We start from the raw sequence: 25,731 nt of genomic DNA, 5'->3' as shown, positions 1-25,731 counted from the left end.
GTAAAATGAGAGTAGTTTATAGGCTCTCATCCAGCTAAAAGTTTTGTAATTAAGCAGCTCTTTTTTCTATGCTATAAGGAACTAGATTTATCAGAAATCTAAAATTTCTTATGACAGTGTTTTTGAACCCACTAGTCCAACTGTGTATTTTAAAATCTGATTTTTTTAAAAATGTCTGGTAAGTTAAGTATATTTTGAGACCAGAAATACAAAGCATTTCTTTCCTTTTGTCTCAGATAATTTTCTGGGATGTGAGCTATCTAAAGTTTTTTTCCCCCAGTTAATATTGGGTTGGCCACAAAGTTTGTTTAGGTTTTTCCATAAGATGGAAAAACTTTGCAGTCAACTCAGTACTGGTATATGTGTGTCTAATCTCAAAGTAGCTTCAAGATTACACACCAGATTCAGATGGGCACTTACCAAATGACTCATCTGAGAAGGTGTTCCAAAACAGTTTTCTATAAATTAGGATAACTATTTCAAATAAAATTTGTTTCTTAAACAGGTCCATGCACAGATTTCACCCCTTGGACAACAGAAGAACAGAAGCTTTTGGAACAAGCTTTGAAAACATACCCAGTAAATACACCTGAAAGATGGGAAAAAATAGCAGAAGCAGTGCCTGGCAGGACAAAGAAGGACTGCATGAAACGATACAAGGTTGTAGATCTTTAGTTTATAGATTCCATTATCATTTAAATTATGTTTTTGTACTTATTTCAATACCACCATAGTTGTGGGGTCAGTATTAGACATTTCCTAGCTCTGACAGTTAAAAAAATCAACCTTTTCAGTACAGATTTATCCAATTTGAATGTTTCACATATTTGAAACACTAGAAATGTCTGCAAATCCTGACAACTTTTTGTCTAAGTAAAATGTTTGTCTTCTTCCTAGGAACTGGTTGAAATGGTAAAAGCAAAGAAAGCTGCTCAAGAGCAAGTGCTGAATGCAAGTAGAGGCAAGAAATGACTTATGACAATCTTTGTTGTGTGTGCATTTTTATAATAAAACTGAAAATACTATACAAATTTTCATTCTTAAAATTATACTTAAAGTGTGTCCCAGCATAATTTCTCAGAGTTCAGAGATCTACGATTCACTGTAGTGGTCTTATCCTTTCAAAATCTGACATATGGTATTTTATTCATATTTACCAGTATATGTGTTTTTTTTTCTTTACAGCTTGAGGGTCTCAGTTTTATAATGTTCCAAATGTTTATTAGGAGCATTTTTAATCATGAAGCCAGCGCATGTTACTGCAAATCTGGTTAAAATCTGGTAGTTGCTCAATAGGACCTAAGGATTTAAAAGAAAAGACAGTTATAACTAAATAGAAGGAAAGTCCTTAGCCAACTTTCTGCATGGGAGACTAGGAGTCAGGCTTACCAACAGCAGCAACAGCTGGACTCTTATCATAAATATATTTGGTACACACTTCTCGAATTATCTCAGCATTTACAGCCTGAAAAATTGAAGATACATGCATTCTGAGCTTTTTGTAGTAGTAAAGACATTGTATACCTGGAATGTTTTAGAGCTAAAGCAAATTTTATGATACCTATCTTGAGGTGTTGTATTGATAACAAAGACTGTTTATACAAGATCCAACAGTATCTAAGGACTACTTACATCAATTCTTGCTTCAAGCTCAGGGATGGGAATTCTTCGATTATAGCATAACATTTGCCTACCTATATCTTCACAGATGGGAGTGGAACCTGTTTTAAAGAAAAAGGAAAACTAAGGACTGGAATCTAGATTAACCATGTGAAAATAAGACCTAAGTCTTTATTCTTTTACCATCAAGTTGCAGCAACATGTTTGTTTTCAGGAGATTTCTGGCTCGTGCAACTTCACTTTCAGTGACACTTGTGCACAGTCGCATCCTAAAAACCATTTGGAAAAATCAAAGGTCAAGTAATTTGAAAATGGTATGTGTTTTATGAGTTAATGACCTAAAGAAAGGAAGGATGCTATATTCTCTGTTACACCACAATGTACAAGTGATTATGAACTCAATTTAGTAAAAATTGAAATTACTATCTATCCCAACAGTTACACAAAAGTTAAAATATTACTATTTTCCTGGTAGGGTTAATTTCTCAAAAGTGATATGGTTAGCAGAGATTCACTACAGTATAAAAATAGGCTGACTGCATTTTGAGAACTTCTACAGTCATTTTGAAAATTTGTGAATCCCCATGTGTTAGGATCTGACCTGCTAGGGGATAGACAGATCAATGGGTCACTGGTTTCTCAAAATAATCTAGCTGAGTCTAACTTAAACCTAATAATTAATTATTACATCTCTTTTAAGTCTGCCTTAGACAGTAAAGCGTGTGCCTGCAATGTGGGAGACCTGGGTTTAATCCCTGCGTCAGGAAGATACCCTTGAGAAGGAAATGGCAATCCACTCCAGTACTCTTGCCTGGAAAATCTCATGGACAGAGGAGCCTGGAAGGCTACAGGTCATGGGATTGCAAAGAGTCGGACACAACTGAGCTACTTCACTTCACTTCACATCTAGCTAGAGTGTAAACCATTTAAGAATGGTGTAGGAAAGGGACCAGAGCTAAATAACAGTTTTCCAAGAAGCCATGGGACCTTCTGCCTGTCTCAAGGTACTAGTTTTGACTAAAACACTACATTTCTTTTAGCAGATTCATTTTTGTAACAATGAATGACTTTTATAACTTTTGAAGACTTTTACAACTTCAGACTCATTTTTATAACACAGCCTTTCCAAGCCAGATAGGTTTAGAAATATTTTCTAAAATTCTAGTTGGCATCTAAACATTTTTAACTTTTTAAGATCTTTCTGAAATAATCTGCTACTTAATGATTAAGAACTTTCTGTAATATAAATCAGCTTCACATGAAACCCAGAAGAAATGTGATCTTTTAAACATTGCAACAATTGCTACTATTGAACAGTACTTAGTCTTGTTCTCTTAATAAAATGCTATCACCATAAAAAATTAATCACCGTCAACAGTGTAAAAGAACAAAGTAGTCTAAATTGGTAATTCTTAAGCAAGATTTAAATTATTTTCTCACCATTCTTTTTGAACAACATGTAGCATATCTGCAACAGTAGCTGGTTCACAAACCATGTAGATTCCCCACAATCCTGTATCTGTGTAGGAAGTGTTGAAAGACTGGAAGCTATGGCAGAGGTTGCCATGACAGGTAAGCTGGGCCAGCTTGCTAGATAAATTCTGTAAGGAAACGAAACTGTCCAGGAGAACTGTAGGTATACATGTGCGGACTACCAGAAAGAAAAACGAGCTGTAGAAATAGTGACTGCCCCAAAAGGCTGCATTTCTCAGTTTTATTCAGCAATATCTCAATAAAAAGCTAAAACTCAATGAAACTAAGAATTGTTACCTCACCAGCCCAATGCATCATCCCCAGAGAAAGTCATAATGTTAAAAGAGTTAATCCTTAGAAGCTACACACCGACTTCTAAAATAATACATTATCATACTAAGAGATTATCATACTAAGAGAAAAGCAAAAATATCACTTATATGTAGAATCTTAAAAAAAGATACAAGTGAACCTATTTACAAAAGAGAAACAGACTCACAGACTTTGAGTTTGCGATTAACATATACACACCACTATATATAAAATAATCAACAAGGACCTATGCATGCCACAGGGAACTCTAAGTAATACTCTGTGAATGGATTTATATAAATATATCACTTAGCTGTATACCCAAAACTAACACAACTACATTATAAATCAACTACAATATAAAAATTAAAACCAAAAAAGAGAAGTGACAAATCCTGTCAGGACAGAGCTATCCCTAAAATTAACAATGGGATGATTTCACATACTGTAGTTTGGGCACATTCTCAGGATCCCTTGGCTAATCCAACCCAGCATTCCACTTCTAGCACTGGGATATGGTTATTAATTACATATGTGTTCTGGCTCTGTTGAATAATCATTTATAACCTTATCAACCAAAAAACAAATTATGCCAATTTGCTTTGCCAACAAAAAAGTTAAAAAAGGTTAATTTAAAAAGTAAAATAATGCACTGCTATTACCAACATACTTTGTAGAGCTTTTGGCAGTTTGCTTAAAGATCTGAAATATAGCATGTGAACCTAAGATATTTGTATGAAATATATTTTGTCAAAGTCTTTGAGTACAGATATATACACTTTCTTAGCTATTTAAAATCCTACAGTGATGCTGTTTAGGTGCTGCACTCAATATGTCAGGAAATTTGGAAAACTCAGCAGTGGCCACAGGACTGGGAAAGGTAAGTTTTCATTGCAAAGGAAATGCCAGAGAATGTTCAAACTGTCATACGATTGCACTCACTCCATATGCAAGTAAGCTTATGCTCCAAATCCATCAAGCTACGTGTCAGCAGTATGTTAATCAAGAACTTCCAGGTGTACAAACTGTTCAGACTCAAGGTAGAGGAACCAGCGATCCGATGGCCAACTTTCACTGGATCATAGACAAATCAAGGAAATTCCAGAAAAACATCTTCACTGATTACACTAAGCCTTTTATTGTGTGGATCACAACAGACTGTGGAATATTCTTAGAGATAGGAATACCAGACTACCTTACCTGTCTCTTGAGAAACCTGTATGCAGGTCAAGAAGCAACAGTTAGAACCAGACTTGGAACAACAGACTGGTCCCAAATTAGGAAAGCAGTATGACAGGGCTGTATTACTGTCACCCTGCTTATTTAACTCCTATGCAGAGTATATCATGCAAAATGCCAGGCTGGATGCATCCCACAGGCTGGAATCAAGACTGCTGGGAGAAATATCAATAACCTCAGATATGCAAAGGATACCACTCTAATGGCAGAAAATGAAGATGAACTAAAGACCCTCTTGTTCAGGGTGAAAGAGTAGAGTGAGAAAGCTGGCTTAAGACTCAACATTCAAAGAACTAAGATCATGACATCCAGTTCCATCACTTCATGGCAAATAGAAGGGGAAAAAGTGGAAGCAGTGACAGATTTATTTTCTTGGGCTGCAAAATCTGTGGATGGTGATTGCAGCCATGAAATTAAGATGCTTGCTCCTTGGATGAAAAAGTATGACAAACCTAGACAGTGTATTAAAAAGCAGAGAAATCACTTTGCTGAGAAATGTCCATGTAGTCAAAGCTATGGTTCTTCCAGTAGTCAAATACTGATACGAGAGTTCTGAGCACAGAAGAATTGATGCTTTCAAATTGTGGTGCTGGAGAAGACTCCTGAGAGTCCCTTAGACTGCCAGGAGATCAAACTAGTCAATGGTAAAGGAAATCAACCGTGAATATTCACTGGAAGGACTGATGCTGAAGTAAAGCTCCAATACTTTGGCCACCATACTTTGATGTGAAGGCTCAGCTCACTGGAAAAGATCCTATTGGTGGGAAAGATGGAGGGCAAGAGAAGGGGGCAGCAGAGGATGAGATAATTGGATGAAATCACCAACTCAATGGACATGAGTCTAAACAAACTCCAGGAGATACGGGAGGACAGAGGAACCTGGTGTGCTGCAGTCCACGAGGTTGCAAAGAGTCAGACACAACTTGGCAAATGAACAACAATAATAATTTTGAAGTAATTTCAGACAGAATAGGAACAAAAATAGTACGAAGAATTACCTCTATCCAAATTCCTTAACAACTGTTACTTTTTTTCCTTTATCATTCTCTTTAATATATTTTTCAACTGTTTGAGAATATAGTGCAAATATCCTTTTTATCCCCAAATATTTGTTAATATGCCCTTCTGAAAAACAATGAATTTAACCTCATGACTATGCCAAAGCCTTTGACTGTGTGGATCACAATAAACTGGAAAATTCTGAAAGAGATGGGAATACCAGACCATCTGACCTGCCTCTTGAGAAACCTATATGCAGGTCAGGAAGCAACTGGACATGGAACAACAGACTGGTTCCAAATAGGAAAAGGAGAACATCAAGGCTGTATATTGTCATCCTGCTTATTTAACTTACATGCAGAGTACATCATGAGAAATGCTGGGCTGGAAAAAGCACAAGCTGGAATCAAGATGGCCAGGAGAAATATCAATAACCTCAGATATGCAGATGACACCACCCTTATGGCAGAAAGTGAAGAGGAAATAAAAAGCCTCTTGAAAGTGAAAGAGGAAAGTGAAAAAGTTGGCTTAAAGCTCAACATTCAGAAAACAAAGATCATGGCATCTGGTCCCATCACTTCATGGGAAATAGATGGGGAAACAGTGGAAACAGTGTCAAGACTTTATTTTGGGGGGCTCCAAAATCACTGCAGATGGTGATTGCAGCCATGAAATTAAAAGACGCTTACTCCTTGGAAGAAAAGTTACAACCAATCTAGATAGTATATTGAAAAGCAGAGACATTACTTTGCCAACAAAGGTCCAGCTAGCCAAGGCTATGGTTTTTCCAGTAGTCATGTATGGATGTGAGAGTTGGACTGAAGAAAGCTGAGCACTGAAGAATTGATGCTTTTGAACTGTGGTGTTGGAGAAGACTCTTGAGAGTCCCTTGGACTGTAAGGAGATCCAACCAGTCCATTCTAGAGATCAGTCCTGGGTGTTCTTTGGAAGGAATGATGCTAAAACTGAAACTCCAGTACTTTGGCCACCTCATGCGAAGAGTTGTCTCATTGGGAAAGACTGATGCTGGGAGGGATTGGGGGCAGGAGGAAAAGGGGACGACAGAGGATGAGATGGCTGGATGGCATCACTGACTCAATGGACGTGAGTCTGAGTGAACTCTGGGAGTTGGTGATGGACAGGGAGGCCTGGCGTGCTGCGATTCAAGGGGTCGCAAAGAGTCAGACACAACTGAGCGACTTAACTGAACTAAACGGTTATAAAATTAGGATATTCATGTTGATACAGTACTATGAATGAATCCTCTTTCCTTAATCAAAATTTAACAATACAGCAAAAGAAAAAATATTGTTTTTTTTCTTGCCTGGGAACAATCCAGGATCAGTTCATACGTAAGTCAAAATTCATAGCAGTTTTATCTTCTCATTTATTATGGAAATTTACTTTTAAAATCACATACCATTCCTCCTCCGAAAGAGCGATCCCAGTTTCCAATCAGTGTGTTTGCAACCATGAGACAGATTGTATCTGGATGTGCCCAACCAACAGCTTCAACAGCTACCGCAAGATGTGCCAAAGGCATCTTGTCATCCCTCACTCGAATCTGGTTGGGATAAAGGATGCAAAGCTCTAGTTAAGATTACCACTCTGTAACATGCTTGACAAGAAAGCAATTCACCAGTTCTATTAATTGCAAACTTAAATGCTCACCATGACACTCTAGTTTTTTGAACAATCAGGCCTCATTTTACTCCATATTTCAGAAGGGTTTCACCAAAAGATCTCCAGCTGAAATACTACAGACACAGCCACCAAATAATTATGTGGTCAAAAAGCTTTGCATTATTTAACTGGCAGAAATAATCATCAGTCTGAATTTTTCTGTCTAAATTTAGGCTTATTTTACAGGCTTATTTTTGTACTGCCAATGCTAGTCTCGTGTAACTGCCAACATCAGGCTTCTTTCCAGATACTGACATATGAGCATCATCCCTAATGTGGCAAACAAAGCTTCTAATGAGGCTTAAAGAAATAGCTGATAGAGAGCAGATTTCTCTAGAAGTTCTGGCTTTAACAGCTATGCACAGAAATGTACTGTGGGTAGACTCAGTCAGGAATAAATCTAACAGTGTCAAAATGTGGGATGTTTTTAAAAGATTAATTTTATGCCCTGCCAATAGGAAAATAGGCATAATGTCAAAAAGCACAAAAGACCAAATAATACTTTCCTTAAAACAGAAAAATAGGTGGTTAAATATATGCAACAGGAAGAAATACAAGCAACTGAGTCCATGTGCATTTGGACTCCTTTGTCCCTCCATTTCACTGTTAGCAACAGGCACATTTTGTACGAACGGTCATAAATACAACACAAGAAAAGCTTAAGAGGCTTGGCCTACCTCACTTCCTGTGAATTTGCACGGAGGCAGAGCTGGTATTTCTCCTTTGTGTGTGGATAAAGATTCACCAAAATGAAATTTTGCTAACTCAAGCAGCTCATCATGGGAAACTCCTATATTGAAGGAAAATATTTCATATATCCAGCAGCAATAAAATGTAAAGCACATAATTAACTGCCAGTACTTCTGTTTACAATGAGCTTAAGGTGGTATAAATGATACAGGTTACACAAGGACTACTTGCGGTCAGTAAAAGCCTTTTCAAGAGTAAGCTCACAAAGCACGTTTTATCCCTGGTGATAAGACTTGCAGTTGCACAGATCTCTCCTTCTGAAGAACAATCAGTTTTCATCCACTGATTCAAAGATAAGGATAACACAGCTTGGAGGTATTACTTTCCATACAAAATCATGTTATATTAAGTAATTAAAAGTCCTAGAATGGTGGTGGTGGTGGTGAAGTTGCTAAGTCATGTCCAGCTCTTGCGACCCCATGGACAGTAGCCCACCAGGCTCCTCTGCCCATAGGATTTGCCACACAAGAATAATGGAGTGGGTTGCCATTTCCTTCTCCAGGGGATCTTCCCGACTCAGGAATCCAACCCAGGTCTCCTGTACTGTAGGCAGTCTCCTACATTACAAGTGAATTCTTTACCAACTAAGCCACTAGAGCCCCCAAAAGTCCTAGTTCAAACTAGCAAAAATGGGTCACTTTTCAATAAAATTTTTAGAGTAGAAAAGAATATGAGCTCTGTATCATTTAAAGAAAGCTGGACATAAGACATGTTTTATTCTCTGTACTCTGCTATCAAAATTCAGGACTTAAATAACCTCATATAGATTCCTGAATAATTTCATAGCCAATCAAATACTCACTATTTGCTATCCAAAATTTAATCAGTAATTGAATTCTATAGCCCTATTTTCCAAACTTGAGCCTAAAGAGATTCAGTGAAAGATTCTTAAACTTACAAGACTAATTCAGGCATGGGTAAGTGCCTTAGAAAATATTGCTATGAGATTTTTTTTTAATGAAACATTCCATTAGAACATAAAAGCACAACTTACACCCATATTTTCCAAACAATCTCTGGTATAAAACAAGACAGGGAATGATTATATACACATTCTTTTCACAATCACTACATAGAAGAGCCACCTTGGATATCAGTCCGGATGGTGACTAAACAATAAGAAGACCTTGGTGGTACAAAGATGACAAGCAGAGAGTGTAGACCCGTGAGCATGGACACAATTCTCAGCACCTGGCAACCACCTCCACTGTTTTACTACCTTTATCTGTAGCCCTCCTGGTTGGATGTTCCAGACTTTAAGCTCCTGACCCAGTACCACCTCTACTTACCTCTATCCAAAAGGCAGGAGGGCCAATAATTTCGTTTCTTTTTTTTAAATGAAGCTGGGTCTGGCCTATCTCACTGAATTTATAATGCCACTGCTTATAAGAAACATTATTGCTCATGTACCCATAAGACAATATGCTAATTAATCTAGAATAGGCCATTAATTAATTGTAAGATATCCCAACTCTGACAATGTCAAAATGAACCAATGAACTGTGTGACAAAACCCACTGCATCCATATGCCACCAACAATGGCAGAATCTCCTAGACAACTTAGTTATTGAGGCCCCATCCAACCAACAGTGTCCCCTTTCCAAGGCAGTTTCATTGTGGAACTCCAGTCAGCACCAGCCATTTTAGAAACAGTGTCACTAACTCAAGAGAACTTTAGAGCACATAGAGCCACACAAAGGTAACATGTTTCTGACAGTTAGCCTCATTTTCATCTTCTTCATTATTCCCAAGTAATAAGCTCGAAGTCTATCCGGGCCAACTAGAATTTTAAATTACTGTCATTTCTAAAGGAAAATTTACACAAAAAGAACATTCCATGTAAATCTTCGTTTTGTCTTAAAAAGAGAAAATAAAACTGGAAACCAATAAAATGTACTATTTGCCTAAATTCAGACTACCAGGAAATCTAGTAAAATCTAACCTGAACTTACTTTCTTTCACTGGCTTCAAACACGTTCCTCCAAGGAGGCCTTGTCCTCATGCCACTTTCATGTTCAAATTCCCATTAAATAGTCTCAAAATCCCTTATATCCTTCCCTTCTCAGTAATTAGCAGATCTACTGAATGAACAAACAAATCAAAGAATGAATAAACAACATACTCATCCTCAGGCCATGCCTGACCAAGGATGAAGCTGGTTCTCAAGAAATTTAAAATCTCAAAGAGATTCCCAAACTGTTGAACACTATCTTCCACTGTCATTATCTTCCAGCTCACCCATTTGCCCTTTCCTTGCAAGTAAATTCCATTACATCTGTACACTTATGTACTAGAGGGTCACTAAGTTTTCCTATTAAAAACTCTAATAAGAGAAGATGGGGGAAGTCCGGTTTCAGTGTTCCACATTGCCCTTACCCAGCATACTAAACAATTTGCTCTGTAAATGAAAACTAAAGATATCTCCCAACAGGATCAAACTGATAAGCGTATCACTCTGTTTAAAACAGTTGTAGAAATTTAAACTTACCTCCAGCAGCAGCAAGTACTATTCTTGGCCCCTTATAATGTGTGGTTATATAATCCACTAAGTCCTTACGATTTATAGATCTGTAAATGGAGTAAGAAAAGCAATACTAAAGGGAAATTTAAAAGCATAGATCCTCACATAATATACCTTTAATATCCAATTAAATTGGATCATTCTAAGTTAAATGCAGTCAGAAATAGGATATATGCAACAAATATCAAAGAATTTATATATATATATATATAAAATGTAATATCACTTGTTTACTCCAGAAATAGGTATAAACCCAGATACCTGGAAGTCAAGTAGGGCTAAAGGGTCGTTCAAGTACTGTAATGATACCATTTCATTCAGATTATTGGGGGTAAAAAATTACTTTCTGAAACATACTTTTTGAATGTTTGTGAATGTTAATTTTCACAATTCAAATGTTTTCTCAAAAAAGAGAAAAAATCTGAGAATTATACCTACTTGATATTTTCAGTTGGTCCCAAAATTGTCCGTCCAAGTGCAGTATTTTGATAAGCTGTGGCATGAAGATAATCAAAAACAACTTCTTGTAAATTGGTTTCAACTTCCTGCATCTCTCTAAGGATTACTCCACGTTCACGTTCAATCTCTGCTTCTCCCAATGTGCTGTTTTGTATTATATCAGCAAGAATTTCTACAGCTAATTGAAAATAAAATACAAGAAGAAACACTAACAGTCTTAATTTTCACTATTAATATCTATTAGCATCAAAAACCACGATAGTGACCAGCACTCAACAGTGAATAAATGATTAAACTGGAAGAAATAAATGTTTCTGTACATTTGATATACCTAAAAGGAATAAATTAAAACAAAAAATATAATCCCCTGTGGTACAGATGAGCCTGGAGAAAATTCCTAAATTTGCTAGAATTAGTGTCATCTCAAACATCTTTCCCCACTTAATTCCAATTAATGGTCAGTGTTGGTTAGATTCTGTTTATCAAAGTCTCTGATAAATGATGATTCAACAGAGCTGGAACAGGTAACAGTTGAAGAAAAGGATAATTACTCCAAAAGACATACATTATCATTAATTATCAAAGGATAATTAAGTGACCCTTGGGGAAAATTGATGAAACCTTCAAATATTTATACAAAAACGACCCTAATTTGTAAAAAGTCACAAGTAAACTAAAGGATATATCATGCTATTAAGCAATTTTATCAGAGAAAGTACATGCTTCTCCAAAAAAGACAAACCTCAACTATCCGTGAAGAATTAGTATACAGTTATAATCACAATCTAAATTTTAGTAAATAGAAAACAAATTTATCAACTTTCATTTTGTTACTCTACTATAAACTTCTGTTCTTTAAATTCACTTAAAGTGGACTTGTTTCAGAAGCAATAATGTTCCAGTACCAAGGACTTCCTGTACTCAATTACCTCTGTATTGCCCAAAATGACAAAACAGACTGCAAGAATAAGCTGGGACTGAGATTATGACCAAGAGGAAAAAATAATTCGTAAAACCAAATTAAAGCTATCTGTCCATCTAACACCATGTTGTGAATCAAATAAAAAATGCTCCAATAAAATTTAAAAACAATAAAATCCCATCTGTCCAGACAAGTAAAGCCCCAGATGGGTAAGGAAGAGCCCAAAGACAGATGGGAAAATGAGACCTCCTGTATGAAGAGCCTCCTCTATTTGGAAGTAGTAGTCTAGACTGGTACCTAAAAGTGGGGATTCATATTTCCCAATATTTATGTTTTAATCAGAATCTTCTTTCTAATGTATATTTAATACTGAAATTTGAAAGCATAGATCCTCAATAACATACCTGAAATTAAATTGGACCTTAAAGATATTCTAAGTCAAATGCAATCAGAAATAGGATATATACAAGTATCAAAGACTTTACATACACACACACACACACACACACACACGTACGTACGTATAATACCATCACTTGTTTATTCCAGAAGCAGCTACAAACCCAGACAACCTGGAAGTTAGGTGGGGCAAACTATTGTTTAAGTATTCTAATGATACAGTTTTATTCAGATTGGTCATCACCAGAGATGGGGGAGGGAAAAATGAGTGAGCTGTTTTAGGTTTATTTTGGGGGGGGTTTAGTTTAAATAAATTGAATTTTGGATATTCAAATTTGAAATTGAAATTAATGGAAAGGAAGCTAAGAAAGAAGTGCACTCCAGGAGGAAGAACCAGAATGTGCAAATACAATAACGAAGCAAGCACGTTCTGTTCAAAAATAAAGCCCAGCAGTCAGAAGATATAAAATATGTTCTGGCTTGTAACAGAAATGAAAAATTTAGATAACAGAACAGAGAAAAAATAAAAATAAAAAGTAGACAGTAAAAGTGAATATATAATAAAACAATTAAAAATCATTTACTAGCCAGGTATGACTCTGGAGGAATTAATATCTGAATCAAGTGTTAGGACCTGGTTTGTACAAGTCTTACAGCCTATAAATATTTAATATCATTTGTCATATTGGTAGGAAAAAGAGGTGCCCCCTCACCCAGAGTTTGATTCACTTATTTTCACATTTCTGGGGTTTACTCTTTCTCAAGAAACATAATGCAAACAGTACTAAATTATTTCTGAATGCCTGTGAAAATTACATATCTGCAGTATAAATAATATACCTCTTGGCAAATCTTTAGAGAATGCTTTGGCATAATATACAGTCTGCTCTCTGGAGGTATAGGCATTGAGATGAGCACCCATATTTTCAATTTCAAGTTCCAGATCTAATTGGGATCTCTTTTTGGTGCCCTGAAATAAAAGAGAGAAAGGGGGAAAAGAAATATATATATATGTATAATCTCTCCCTTTATCCCTCATTTGTTCTACACAGTGCAGACAATGAATATGACAGAAGCCTATGTACAGTTGGATGTAAGGACCAAATGTGGTTTCTAAACTACCTCAGGCTTCAGAAATAGTGACATTCTTTCAGATGACAGTTACATCCCAAGAGAAAATCTTTGTTTCACTTCTACAGAGCAATTATCAGTCATTATTTCAGGTAATTATCCTGAAAAAAGAAAGATTCTAAAAAATAATAAAAATAAGACATGCATAGGCTTCCCTGGTGGCTCAGAAGTTAAAGCATCTGCCTGCAATGCGGGAGACCTGGGTGCGATCCCTGGGTCGGGAAGACCCCTGGAGAAGGAAATGGCAACCCACTCCAGTATTCTTGCCTGGAGAATCCCATGGACGGAGGAGCCTGGTGGGCTACAGTCCACGGGGTCGCAGAGAGTCGGACACGACTGAGCGACTTCACTTTCACTTTTGAAGTAGTTCTCTTTACCTTACAATAAGACTTTGTGTTTACTGTCTCTTAAAATGCGTTTAAAAAATAATCTTTATAACTTGCCTTGAAAGCCATATGCTCCAGAAAGTGAGCCGTTCCATTATTCTTCTCATTTTCATATCGACTTCCAGCATCAATCCAGAGCCCAACCTTAATACAGTCAGGTAAGAATTAGATAAGACATAATCAATTTTTTTTTTTTTTTTGAGGGGATAAGGTAGGGGTGCGGAGAAGGCAATGACACCCGACTCCAGTACTCTTGCCTGGAAAATCCTATGGATAGAGGAGCCTGGTAGGCTGCAGTCCATGGGGTTGCTGAGAGTTGGACACGACTCAGTGACCTTTCACTTTTCACTTTCATGCATTGGAGAAGGAAATGGCAACCCACTCCAGCGTTCTTGCCTGGAGAATCCCAGGGACAGTGGAGCCTGGTGGGCTGCCGTCTATGGGGTCGCACAGAGTGAGAGACGACTGAAGCGACTTAGCAGCAGCAAGGTAGGGGTGGGGGCAGTGTTCTTTCCTTTTTCTGACCAATGCTTTCCAGTCTTAACATTAAAGTTTTCTTGACTGGATTGACAATATAATCCTATGAATTATGAGATTTAAAAATTTTAGTCTTCAGTCTACTGGGTGCCACAAATATTTACTTGCCAGCTTTACTGAGGACGCAGATTGTTAGCCCAGTGTGTTACTACAGTCAATAATCAAGTATAAGATAAAGCACATCAGAAGAGACTCAGAAAATCTAGGTTAAGATCCTGGTTCTGTCATGTATTAGTTGTTGTGACCTCGGACAAAACCATTTACCTTCTCGAATCTTGTTTTTCAATGAAATGGATGCAATGATCCCTGCTACAAAGAAGTATTTTAAAGATCAAATAAGACAAGGTACGTAAAAACATTTAGCACACGGTAGTCCAGCAAATATACTGCTCTCATTATTATCAACACTGCACAATACAACCTGCTACAAGATGCAGTCACTTAAACTGAGCACACATGCACCCAGCATGGGGGTATTAGAAGAAACGCTTCACAAGTAACAATCACTTGTCGAGGCAAAATAACCGCTGCTACTTTCAACTACCTGCCAACCTACTGAAAAGCTTTGCACATACAGTCTGCTCTCCCCTAATGAGGGGTCAAACTAAATCACTTACTGTGCATGTTGCCAGCCCAGAGTCTTCAGAAGCCACCCTGAGTCCATTCTCCAAACAGGTTACTCGCGTTTCAGGAACGTTCAGGACAACTTGTGTAGCAGCCTGTGTACTTCTCAATCTGTTTCCTCCAAGATATAATGACTGGTTGGGGAGAAAGGAAGCAGCAAAACATATCACTATTCTTAATACAAATTATTGATTAGAAAACCAAATTTATCTCCAAGAGACTCTAAAGTACTCTTTCCTCCTTAACTTTTACTTCACTAGATCCATGCCTTTGCCTACCCTAGGACCATTCCTCAACCAACCACTTTCCTAAAGCCAGCAACATGTCTACAAACATGCCCTTTCCTGAAGAAAAATGAACAGTTTTTGTCATTATCCTAAAAGAAACTACTTTTATTTCGGTACCTCTAGAAATGTTTAGTATTCATAAAGGGAACAAGAAGGGGAGAAAAAAGTCAAGAAAGGGAGAGAAAAATATAAAAATACACGCACAGCATAGAAATGCTTAGCTTCTACTGTTCAAGAAAAGCAAAGTTTTGAAAAGGACAGAAAAAGAAAGGGTAGAAAGATGGGTAATTACTCAAGCTACACTCTGGCTGACTGATTTATTGACTACGGACTATTCGCAGGTCCCCATATGTTTTCTTCTTTATACATGTTAAAAGTCCCACGAACTCTAGAGAAAGCTAGTCTCTTACGAGAAAAATACATATACAGACAAACTTTTCCTTTAGCTGCCGCAGGGTTCACAGGAAGCAGAGCTGGACGAGAGCCAGTTTTAGGCAAAAAGAGAACTCGGAGCGGATGGGGGTGGGTCCTCGGTTTTTAACAAGCCCCCCCCCCCGCCCCCCAGTTGTAACCACTGCTTTTAGTAATCAACACGCACTCTTTACAATGACTTCTGAGTAACTGGGGGAGGGGGTTAGTAAACCACGGTCATCCCACACGTCCCTGGCAGGTCACGTGTTGCGGGTGACCAAAGCCAGCCCAGCGCCGACGGGAATAAGCGTCCCCGGCAGCCGGATGCCCCACGGGTCCGGGCTAAGGCCCGATCCGCAGTTGGAGGTGTGCGGGGCAGACGCCCGTTAACTCAGGGTCGCCGCACGGGGTCCTGCGGGTGAGGCCCGCTCTAGCCTGATTCCAGGTGGCACCCAGACAAGTAGACGGAAGCTCACCGGCCCAGCAACGCCTCGGATCAGGAGCCTCTCGGTGAAACCGCAGAGCCGCCGCCGCGCCGCAGAAAACAGCACCGCTCGGGCCGCCGCCGCCGCCGCCATGGTCTCCGTCCTAGACTGTAGGAAGGATGTGCTTCCGGGGTCATGACCTGAGGGCCCAGGCGAGACGGCGGACCCCACCTAGTGACCATGATGGGAATGACAGTCCTGTAAGCGGTCTTGGAAGCTTTCTGGACGTGGTGCTGACTGAAGAACACGAATTAGGGAGTCTGTAGAAGCCCTTGGATTAGCGGTTACTTTAATCTCCTACGACGTGCAAGGCACAAATGTAGAAGAGTTAAAGGTAACTTGGGGCAACATATTATCCCAGTGGTGGGTGAAATTGATTGGAAAAGGGGGGATTTGATCCGTAATATGAGGAACATGATTCCTCACTGTCCTTAGAGGAAATCTCCAGTGCAAGGGACGGGCGTGGTGAGGGGAGAGAAGCAAGTATCAGTGTTGACCCCTATTCACACTTCAGCACCTTACAGTCTGGCTCATCCCATTCCACAGAAATTGTTGGTGAAGCCACTAACTGCTGAAAGATGGACATACAATCCTTGACATGGATTTCTTTCTTCATTCTGTTTAAAATTTTTGTTTATTTATTTTCCTGCATGGGGTCTTAGTTGCAGCACACGGGGTTCTTCCTTGGAAAGCGCAGACTTTTCTAGTGGTGGTGGGGCTCCAGAGCAAGAGGGCTCTTTAGTTTGGGCGCCTGTAGTTGACTCTGAACTATTCTAGCTCAGTAATTGCCCGCAGTGGGTATAGTTGCACTGTGGCCTGTGGGATCTTAGTTCCCATGACCAGGGATCAAACCCATATCCCCTGTGTTGGAAGAGGATTCTTTCTGTTAAGATTTGTTTGTTTGCTTATGTGGCTGTGCTGGGTCTTCCTTGCTGTGGCAGTGGGGCTTTCTCTACTTGCAGAGAGAAGGGTTGCTACTGTTCTGCTATCTTGCAGGGGCTTCTCACTGGAGTGGCTTCTCTTGGGCTCAGTAGTTGTGGAGCACAAGGCTTAGTTGCTCTGAGGTATGTGGGATCTTCCCTGGACCAGGGACAGAACTGTGTCCAGTGCATTGGTGGGCAGATTCTTAATCACTAGACAACCAGAGAAGCTCTGGAAGAGGAGTCTAACCCACTGGACCACCAGGGAAGTGGACTTTCCTCCTTGTATCATTTTATTTTACTTTATTTATCTATTTTGGTAGTGCTGGGTCTTGGTTGCTGTGCAGGCTTTTCTCTAGTTGCAGTGAGCAAAGGCTACTCTCTAGTTGCCACTGAGGCACCAGGAAAATCCTCCTTTAAGAGCTGCTCTTTCTTCTAGTCCCTTCTTTACCTCTTGGGCAGCTCTTTATACACATATATCTTAGTGAGACTAAAAATAGCCAGCACTGTACTAACTGTACTATTCCTGTGCTCTTTTATAGATGTAGAAACTGGGATAAATAACTTGCCTGGGTTCAGTTTAGTTCAGTTCAGACACCCAGTTGTGTCCAACTCTACAACCCCATGGACTGCAGCACACCAGGCTTCCCTGTCCAACACCAACTCCTGGAGCTTACTCAAACTCATGTCCATTGAGTCCATGATGCCATCCAACCATCTCATCTTCTGTCGTCCCCTTCTCCTCCCACCCTCAATCATTCCCACCATCAGGGTCTTTTCAAATGAGTCAGTTCTTCGCATCAGGTGGACAACGTATTGGAGTTTCAGCTTCAGCATCAGTCCTTCCAATGAATATTCAGGACTGATTTTCTTTAGGATGGACTTGTTGGATCTCCTTGCAGTCCAAGGGACTCTCAAGATTCTCCTCCAGCACCGCAGTTCAAAAGCATCAATAATTCAGCACTCAGCCTTCTTTATAGTCCAGCTCTCACATCCATACATGACTAAAGTTCAGGATACTAATAATAGGCTGTGTAGCTCCAAAGCCTTTGCTCTTAAACACCATGTCATCCTACCCTGAAAGCTGGTGTTCCCCAGGGATTTGGACCTCGGCCTGGGCCTCTTCCACTGTACACTTTTCCTGATGGTTTCCACTTTCACTTGAGGCCTTCCCTGTTTGTCTTTCTTTTGAGGCCAGGCCCTCTTAACCACTCAGTGACTGGACAACTACACTTGAATATCCCATTGGCACCTCAATATCAACTTGTCCAGAATGCACTTCACTGGCTTGCTCCTAAGTTTATTCTTGTATAGTCAATGAAACAGCCAATGATACCTCCATTCACTAGACATCCAAACCAGAAACCTGGATTTCATCCTCAGCTCCTCCCTGTTTCTCATTCTCAATATCCAATTAATACACCCCTTTCCAGCCTTTTCAATCTACCCCAGCCCAACTGTCATAGTGTTTGGAACAAGGGATCTTTTTTGAATGCAACTTGTAGTATGATAGTCCCATTGTGAAGAACCCCCCAGTAACTTCCCTTGGTCAGGATAAAGTGAAGGCTCCTTAGTATGGAACATAGGTCCCTTCGTGAGCTGATTCCTACTTATCTTTCCAGACTCATCTTTCTCTACCTCTCCCTTCTGCTATGATCCACAGGTTCAACCTGTAGGATCTATTATATAATAAAGACAGCCAAGTTAATTCCTTCATGTTTCTAAAATGAATGTGTGTTAACAATAAAGAAATACAAGCATGATACATATATACAAAAATATTTAGGTATAATCACAGGAAGCACCTGGGAAATTTCAGCACATCTTAATTCAAACTTAGTTTAGGATCTCAGGGAAAATGACAGAATAAAGACCTCTGAAAATTCTCTCTTCTGTTCATAAAATAAATGAGAAAACTGGTTTTAAAATTGGCCAAAATATGAGACTTCTCTGGTGGTCTAGTGAAAAATAAAAATGGCCAGAATCAACATTTTCAAAACTCTGAAAATTAAACAAGGCTTGTGGTAATCTGGGGTGCTATTTTTTTTTTATCCAGTAAAAACACCAACATCTCAGTAAGAATACTGAGCTTCATACTGTTCTAACTTAAGGGTTTAAAATTATAGTGTTTAAGTCTGTCTTTAGTCCCTTGCCCCTAACTTCGTGGTACCTTTAAAAACCAGGATCCTACAACCAAGGTCAAAATCAGCAGCCTGGCAGCCACTAGAAAGGGCAAAACTGGGTTGGAATTCCTTCAAGGCCTCGAATCCAGAGGATGTAAATTATTTGACCTGTCTCACGCTCTGCTGGGGCTTCCCTGGTGACTCAGCAGTAAAGAACCTGCCTGCCAGGGCAGGAGACGCGACTTGACCCCTGAGAAGGAAACGGAAACTCACTCCAGTATTCTTGCCTGGAAGGTTCCATGGACAGAGGAGCATGGTGGGCTACAGTCCATGGCGCTGCAGAGAGTTGACATGACTAAGCAACTAACACTTCTACTTTTTTCACTTTTCATGCTTTTCTGGATGACCTCACTTGTAAGTTTGCCTTTATTTGACCTGACTTGAGGCCAGAAGCCTTCTTCTGGAGATGTTTGTCGAAAATATTTAGAGGCAGCTGTCTAACTTTAGGTGGCTGCTTGGAGGTAGCAGATAATGATAAGGGCAAACAATAGGCAACCAAGAAGCTTAAAAGAAAAAGCTAGGGCCTCAGCTGTCCATATAAGGATACTTCATTTTCCTGCTCTATACTTTTTTGTGTCTCTCAAATGTTGTGACTTTTAAAAATTGAAATTTCGCGGCAACCCTATTGGCACCATTTTCTCCTGGGTTTGCTCACTTTGTGTCTCTATGTCGCATTTTGGTAATTCTCACAGTATTCCAAACTTTCTTCATTATTATTATATTTGTTATGATGATCTGTGATGTCAGTGATCTTGAATGTTACTAAGGCCCAGATGATGGGTAGCACTTTTTAGCAAGAGATGATTTTTAAATTAAGGTCTGTACATTGGCTTTTTAGACACGGTGCTATTGCACATTGCAGTATAGTATAAACATAACTTTTATGTAAAGTGGGAAACTGAAAAATTCATGTGACTCACTTTATTACAATATTTACTTTATTGTGGTAGTCTGGAACTGAACCTACAAGATCTCTGAGGTCTACCTATAGAGGCTTTGAAAAGCCCAGGCATATTTCTGGGAGTCTGGAAAGACATGCACATGTCTGTGGCTGTGTGCATACTCAGGGCTGTACACACGCCCGGGAGAGACCTGAGAACCCACTGGCTGACCTTGAGGCTCTGTGCAAGCAGGAAGAAAAGACTAAGGCTGAGTTGTCAACTGCCTGGCCAAGTGTTGAAGGTATACACAGAGCTTCTGACAACGACTGAGAAGTTCATTGGATCTAGGCATTCATGGAAGTATCTGTATAATTATTAGCTGACCATTAAGCTATTTGAGCAGAAACTTCAGTGGTAACACATGACTTTAAGGAATTAATTTAGAGAAGTCACTAAAGCAAGCAGCGGCGACTGTATCTGGGAGAGAGTGGAATCTGACATCCAGAGCTGACACATTATACTAAGTGTCTAGTTCTCAACAAAAAAATTACAGGTCAAAGAACTAAGAAAATACAGTCATGCACAGGAAAAAAAACATCAAAGTAAATGTCCCTGAGGAAGCCAAGACATTGAACTTAATAAGACAAAGACCTTTTAAAATAAGATGTTTTTAAAATGTTCACAAAACTAAAGGAAACAATGTCTAAACAACTAAAAGAAGGTATGAGAATTATGTCTCATCAAATACAGAATATCAACAAAGACATAGTAATTATCTTTAAATCAAAAGCCTGGAATTAAAAGATAAAATAAATGAGATGGATGGGCTCAACAGCAGCTATGAACAGGTTAGAAGAAAGAGCCAGAAAGTGATGACAGATCAACTGAGATTAACAGTCTGTGGGTTTAAGAGAAAAAAAATGAAGGAAAATGAACAGATCCTCAGATTTCTTTGAGATACCTTCATGCATTCCAACATGCACATAATGGGAGTGCCAGACAGAAAGTACAGAGAGAAAGGGAGGGAAAGTATCTCTGAAGAAGTAATGATCCAAAACACCCAAATTTGATGGAAAACACTAAAGCATGTCTAAACATCTGAACAAATTTGAAGTAGAATAAACTAAGACATCTACACTTAGACATATCATAATGATAAAACTATAGAAAGACAGAAAATTTTTTTCAGAGAAAATCTTAAAAGCAGAACAACTAAGATATCTATTCAAATATCCAAGTCTTAGTAGCAATTTTGAAATAATTCACACGTCGTGTAATTCTGCCACTTAAATTATACAGTTCAGTGACTTTCAGTGTATTCACAGAGTTGGGTCACCATCACCACCAATTCCAGAATATTTTAATTACCTCAAAAGAAAGAAACCCATACCCTTTGCTGTCAACCTCCACTCTTACCTTTTCCCCCAACCCTAGGTAACTACCAAAAAAAATTTGCTTTGTTTCTAGACAGTTTTGCCTTTTCTAGACATTTCTAATAATGGCATAATAGAATGTGTAGTCTTTCATATAATCGTTGAGCATACTTGTTTCTTAGAACCAATGACTCTACTTCCTTCACTTTACGTAGTATTTTCAGGGTCCATCCATGTTGTTGAACATGTAAGTCCTTCATTCATTTCACTGCTGAATAATATTGTTTCATGGATATATACCTGTGGGCCATTTCCACCTTTTTGTTCTTATGATTTATGCTGTTATGAACATCAGTATACAAGTGGACATCCGTTTTCTTTTCTCAGATATATATCTAGGAGTGGAATTGCTGTGTCAAATGGTAACTCTACACTTAACTTTTTGAGGAACCATCATACTGTTTTCCAAAGTGCTAAACCACTTTACATTTCCACTAGCAGCACGTAAGGGTTCTAATGTCTGCACATCCATACCACTACTTGTTACTGTCTCTTTTTAAAATTTTAGCCATCCTAGTGGAGGTGAAATGGTATCTCATTGGGATTTTGAGTTTGACTTTGATGTCTGAGGGAGTGTAGGGGAGGTGAGGAAATGACTTACAGCAGAAGTGGCCTTTGGAGAGCCTAGCAGTGTTGGAGGCACTGAACTCCCAGTGGTGGCAGTGTTATAGGCATCCTGCCTGGCCTCTGATTCCTACTCATTATCAGACCCTGCTTCTCCAGTCTCTCTACTGAGTCTCTGAAGCACAGAAGTTTTATTTGATGAAGTCCAGTGTTTTTGTTTTTTTTCTTTAGTTGCTTGTGTTTTAGGTGTCATATTAAAAAAAATGCACAAAGATTATGAAGATTTACATCTGTGTTTTCCTCCAAGAGTTTTATAATTTTAGTTCTTTCATTTTCGTCTTTGATCCATTTTGAGTTAATTTTTATAATATCATATGAGATAGGATGTCCAACTTTGTTCTTCTGCATGGGATGTCTAATTGTCTCAGCACTATTTGTTGGTATGGTCATAATATTTAAATGGGTTGATGTTTATCACCAGTCCTTTTATGTGGCTTTTCTAAACTGCTTAATCTTTTGACTGAATTTCATTCTCAAATAGTTGTTGCTAGTTTTATTGTTTTGAAAGTTTCTTTATGGATGTCAAATTCCTTTAAGCTTTTCATGTTTGAGAATATCTGCTTTTGTCTTTATCCTTGAACAATATTTTATCTGGGCTTGATGTTCTTGGGTCACATTTTCATTTGCTCAGAATTTCATAAACACGGCTCCATTATTTTCTTCAATATTGCTTTGGAGAAACAGAGGCTAACCAGATTTTTTTTAACTACCCTAAATATGGCTCACTTTGCCTGTTTGAAAATCTGAAAAAAAAAAAAGGTTATTCTTGAAGTCTAATAACTTAACTATGGATATATCTTAATATTGAGTAATTTTTTTCTTTTTTTGAGTAATTTTTGTGTTCAGTGATTTTCATCAAAATTTCAGGGAACACAATAAATTTTTTCAATCTGCAGATTCACATCTTTCTTCATTTTAGGAAAATTCTCTTTGTTTACATATTCTGCATTCCACTCAGTGAGTTCTTTATTGGGGATAACAGTTCTCTTTATGATGAATTACTTTATCTGTCTTCCATGTTTATTTATTTATTTATTTTTAAATTGGAGGTTAATTACTTTACAATATTGTATTGGTTTTGCCATACATCAACATGAATCCACCACGGGTATACACGTGTTCCCCATCCTGAACCCCCCTCCCTCCTCCCTCCCCGTACCATCCCTCTGGGTCATCCCAGTGCACCAGCCCCAAGCATCCAGTATCATGCATCAAACCTGGACTAGCGATTTGTTTCATATATGATATTATACGTGTTTCAATCTGTCTTCCATGTTTATTATCATCTCTCCAAGTTCTTGAAGCTTTGTCATTTTCATCTCAATCTTTTGTGATTATCTCAAGCCAGAAATAGACCCACACACATCTAGCCAACTAATTTTTGGCAAATATGAGAAAGTAATTTAATGGTCAAAGGATACCCTTTCCCACAAATGGTGCTGGAGCAATTGGATATTTCTGGATACCCTCCCCACTTCCCTCAGTGAATCTCAGCCTAAATCACACACCTTATATAAAAATCAACTAAAATTGAATCATAGACTTAAACGTAAAACTATAAAACTTTTAGAAAAACACATAATATAAAATCTTTGGGATGTAGGGCTAGATGAAGAATTTTTAGACTTGATATCAAAAGTTAATTTCCTGGGTGTGATTTGTATTACAGCTATGAACAATATTACTGTTGGACAAGATAGATAAAGGGTACATAAGATCTCTCTATATTATTTCTTACAATTGCATGTGAATCTACAATTACTTCAAAATAAAAAGTTGAATTTTAGGCAAAAAAGAATTTACAGTTCCAAAAAAATTTTGTGTTGTGGGAGAAGAACCATGTGGGAAAAGTACTGTATCTATCTACTGATCATCACGTATCACAGTCACACACTCATACACACGCACACACACACACACACACACACACACACACTAGTCACAGAAGTTCTTAGAAATTGATATAGGAAGAGAAATTTAGAATTGTTCATCTGGGCATAACTAATAAGGTAATAAAGCAAATTGCAAATGAATTGGAGTAAAAAACTCTTTGCATGTTTCACAAAGCTTTCCTGACCCAGCATTTTCTACAGTGGCCCTCTAATGAGGAGGGAGCGATGAGCGAACTGTGAGCCGTGTACTGTGACGACTGGAGCAGCTCCCTGCATCTGGCTGTGGTACTGGCAGCCTTTGTGCCCAGTGTGGACTCACTGAAGTGCTTTAACTTTATTTCCTTTTGTTTTTTTGCCTCTTCATGGAGGTTACACTGAGTGGGAAGGAGGCCCTGAGTTGAATGTATAATCACCATGGGAACAGAGGCCACAGTCAATCCTTGGGAATGTACTCATGCCCCACCCCCACATGACTATTGTCAAAGTCCTTATGCATTTTTTTCCATGCCCTGAATGTTTCTGAGTTTGAGTGTGTGAAAGTGTGTCTGTGTTTGTCATTCTTATAGATTACCTGATCTGTCCTTGAGGACAGAGGCAGAGGAAAATGTAGGGTACTTTATACAAACAATTTCAGATCCTTCAAAGTTCTGGTTTGTGTTTATTAACTAGGAATCAATTATAAACAAGTGTGGTAGAAGAAAAGTAATTGCTGAAAAATCTGAACTCCCACTTACATCCACTCAGGCCACTGTCTCTCTTCTATAGGAAATTAAGTCCAGCATTTATGATGATAGCAAAATCTGATTTTCTGTCTTCCTCACCTTCATTTTCTGCTAGTCTGCTGCTGCTCCTGCTAAGTCACTTCAATCGTGTCCCACTCTGTGTGACCCCATAGACGGCAGCCCACCAGGCTCCCCTGTCCCTGGGATTCTCCAGGCAAGAACACTGGAGTGGGTTGCCATTTCCTTCTCCAATGCATGAAAGTGAAAAGTGAAAGGGAAGTCATTCAGTCATGTCCGACTCTTCGCGACCCCATGGACCGCAGCCTACCAGGCTCCTCTGTCCATGGGATTTTCCAGGCAAGTGTACTGGAGTGGGGTGCTATCGCGTTCTCTGTCTGCTAGCCTAGATGACTCCAAACTTTGAGGATCTTTGCATACTCTGTGGTCTTTCTAGGACTCTTAAATCATGAATTGCCTCCTCATCTTGTTCTCTGTTGATTATCCATTCAGTGCTGCTTGACTCACACTGGATTGGTATGTACTAAATGTTTCTTCCCCTGGTCTCCATTTACTCCACAAATCTTCCTAGAGACTCTGTCTTTTTTGTAGTGAAGACCTACAGTGCCTTCTAAAAAGATATTCTCCAGTAGGGTGTGTGTGTGTGTGTGTGTGTGTGTGTGTGTGTGCGTGCTCAGTCACTAAGTCACATCTTTAGGATAGACTTAAACTTATTAAATCTTCATGGGAAGCATCCAACGGGTCTGGTAGAGAAGGAATATAGAAGGCAAGAGTATAGGTTCTAATTTAATATTGGAGAAGCTTTTATAAAGATCAACA

The 25,731-nt window shown here is 38.8% G+C and overlaps 3 protein-coding genes across 4 annotated transcripts in view; 2 read left to right on the top strand and 1 right to left on the bottom strand.

Annotated features, from left to right (window-relative positions):
* Positions 1-1,051, top strand: part of DNAJC2 (DnaJ heat shock protein family (Hsp40) member C2) — a 30,744-nt gene extending 29,693 nt beyond the window's left edge. Inside the window, exons 16-17 of the mRNA XM_004007824.5 lie at positions 506-660; positions 898-1,051. Coding sequence (XP_004007873.1) covers positions 506-660; positions 898-972 — 230 coding nt within the window. The 3' untranslated portion in view covers positions 973-1,051. The remainder of the gene's footprint in view (positions 1-505; positions 661-897) is intronic.
* Positions 657-16,351, bottom strand: PMPCB (peptidase, mitochondrial processing subunit beta). The gene is made up of 13 exons (XM_004007826.5): positions 16,231-16,351; positions 15,050-15,190; positions 13,953-14,039; positions 13,219-13,348; positions 11,037-11,235; positions 10,566-10,645; positions 8,004-8,116; positions 7,064-7,207; positions 3,061-3,221; positions 1,804-1,889; positions 1,633-1,721; positions 1,390-1,465; positions 657-1,299 (listed from the first exon to the last, which is right to left on the bottom strand). The coding sequence occupies exons 1-13, from the start codon at positions 16,330-16,332 to the stop codon at positions 1,235-1,237; spliced, it is 1,473 nt and encodes a 490-aa protein (XP_004007875.2). The 5' UTR covers positions 16,333-16,351; the 3' UTR covers positions 657-1,234.
* An 88-nt stretch (positions 16,352-16,439) lies between these two features.
* The window catches only part of NAPEPLD (N-acyl phosphatidylethanolamine phospholipase D), a 100,301-nt gene continuing 91,009 nt past the window's right edge, over positions 16,440-25,731 (top strand). For both annotated transcript variants that reach the window (XM_012176654.5, XM_042249180.2), the window contains exon 1: positions 16,440-16,573. The gene's annotated coding sequence lies outside the window, so the exon portion shown is untranslated. The remainder of the gene's footprint in view (positions 16,574-25,731) is intronic.

Source organism: Ovis aries, chromosome 4, assembly GCF_016772045.2.
Source record: "Ovis aries strain OAR_USU_Benz2616 breed Rambouillet chromosome 4, ARS-UI_Ramb_v3.0, whole genome shotgun sequence".
Classification (NCBI taxonomy): Eukaryota; Metazoa; Chordata; class Mammalia; order Artiodactyla; family Bovidae; genus Ovis; species Ovis aries.
Note: the sequence above shows the minus strand (reverse complement) of the source record. Positions and strands in the feature narration are given on the sequence as shown.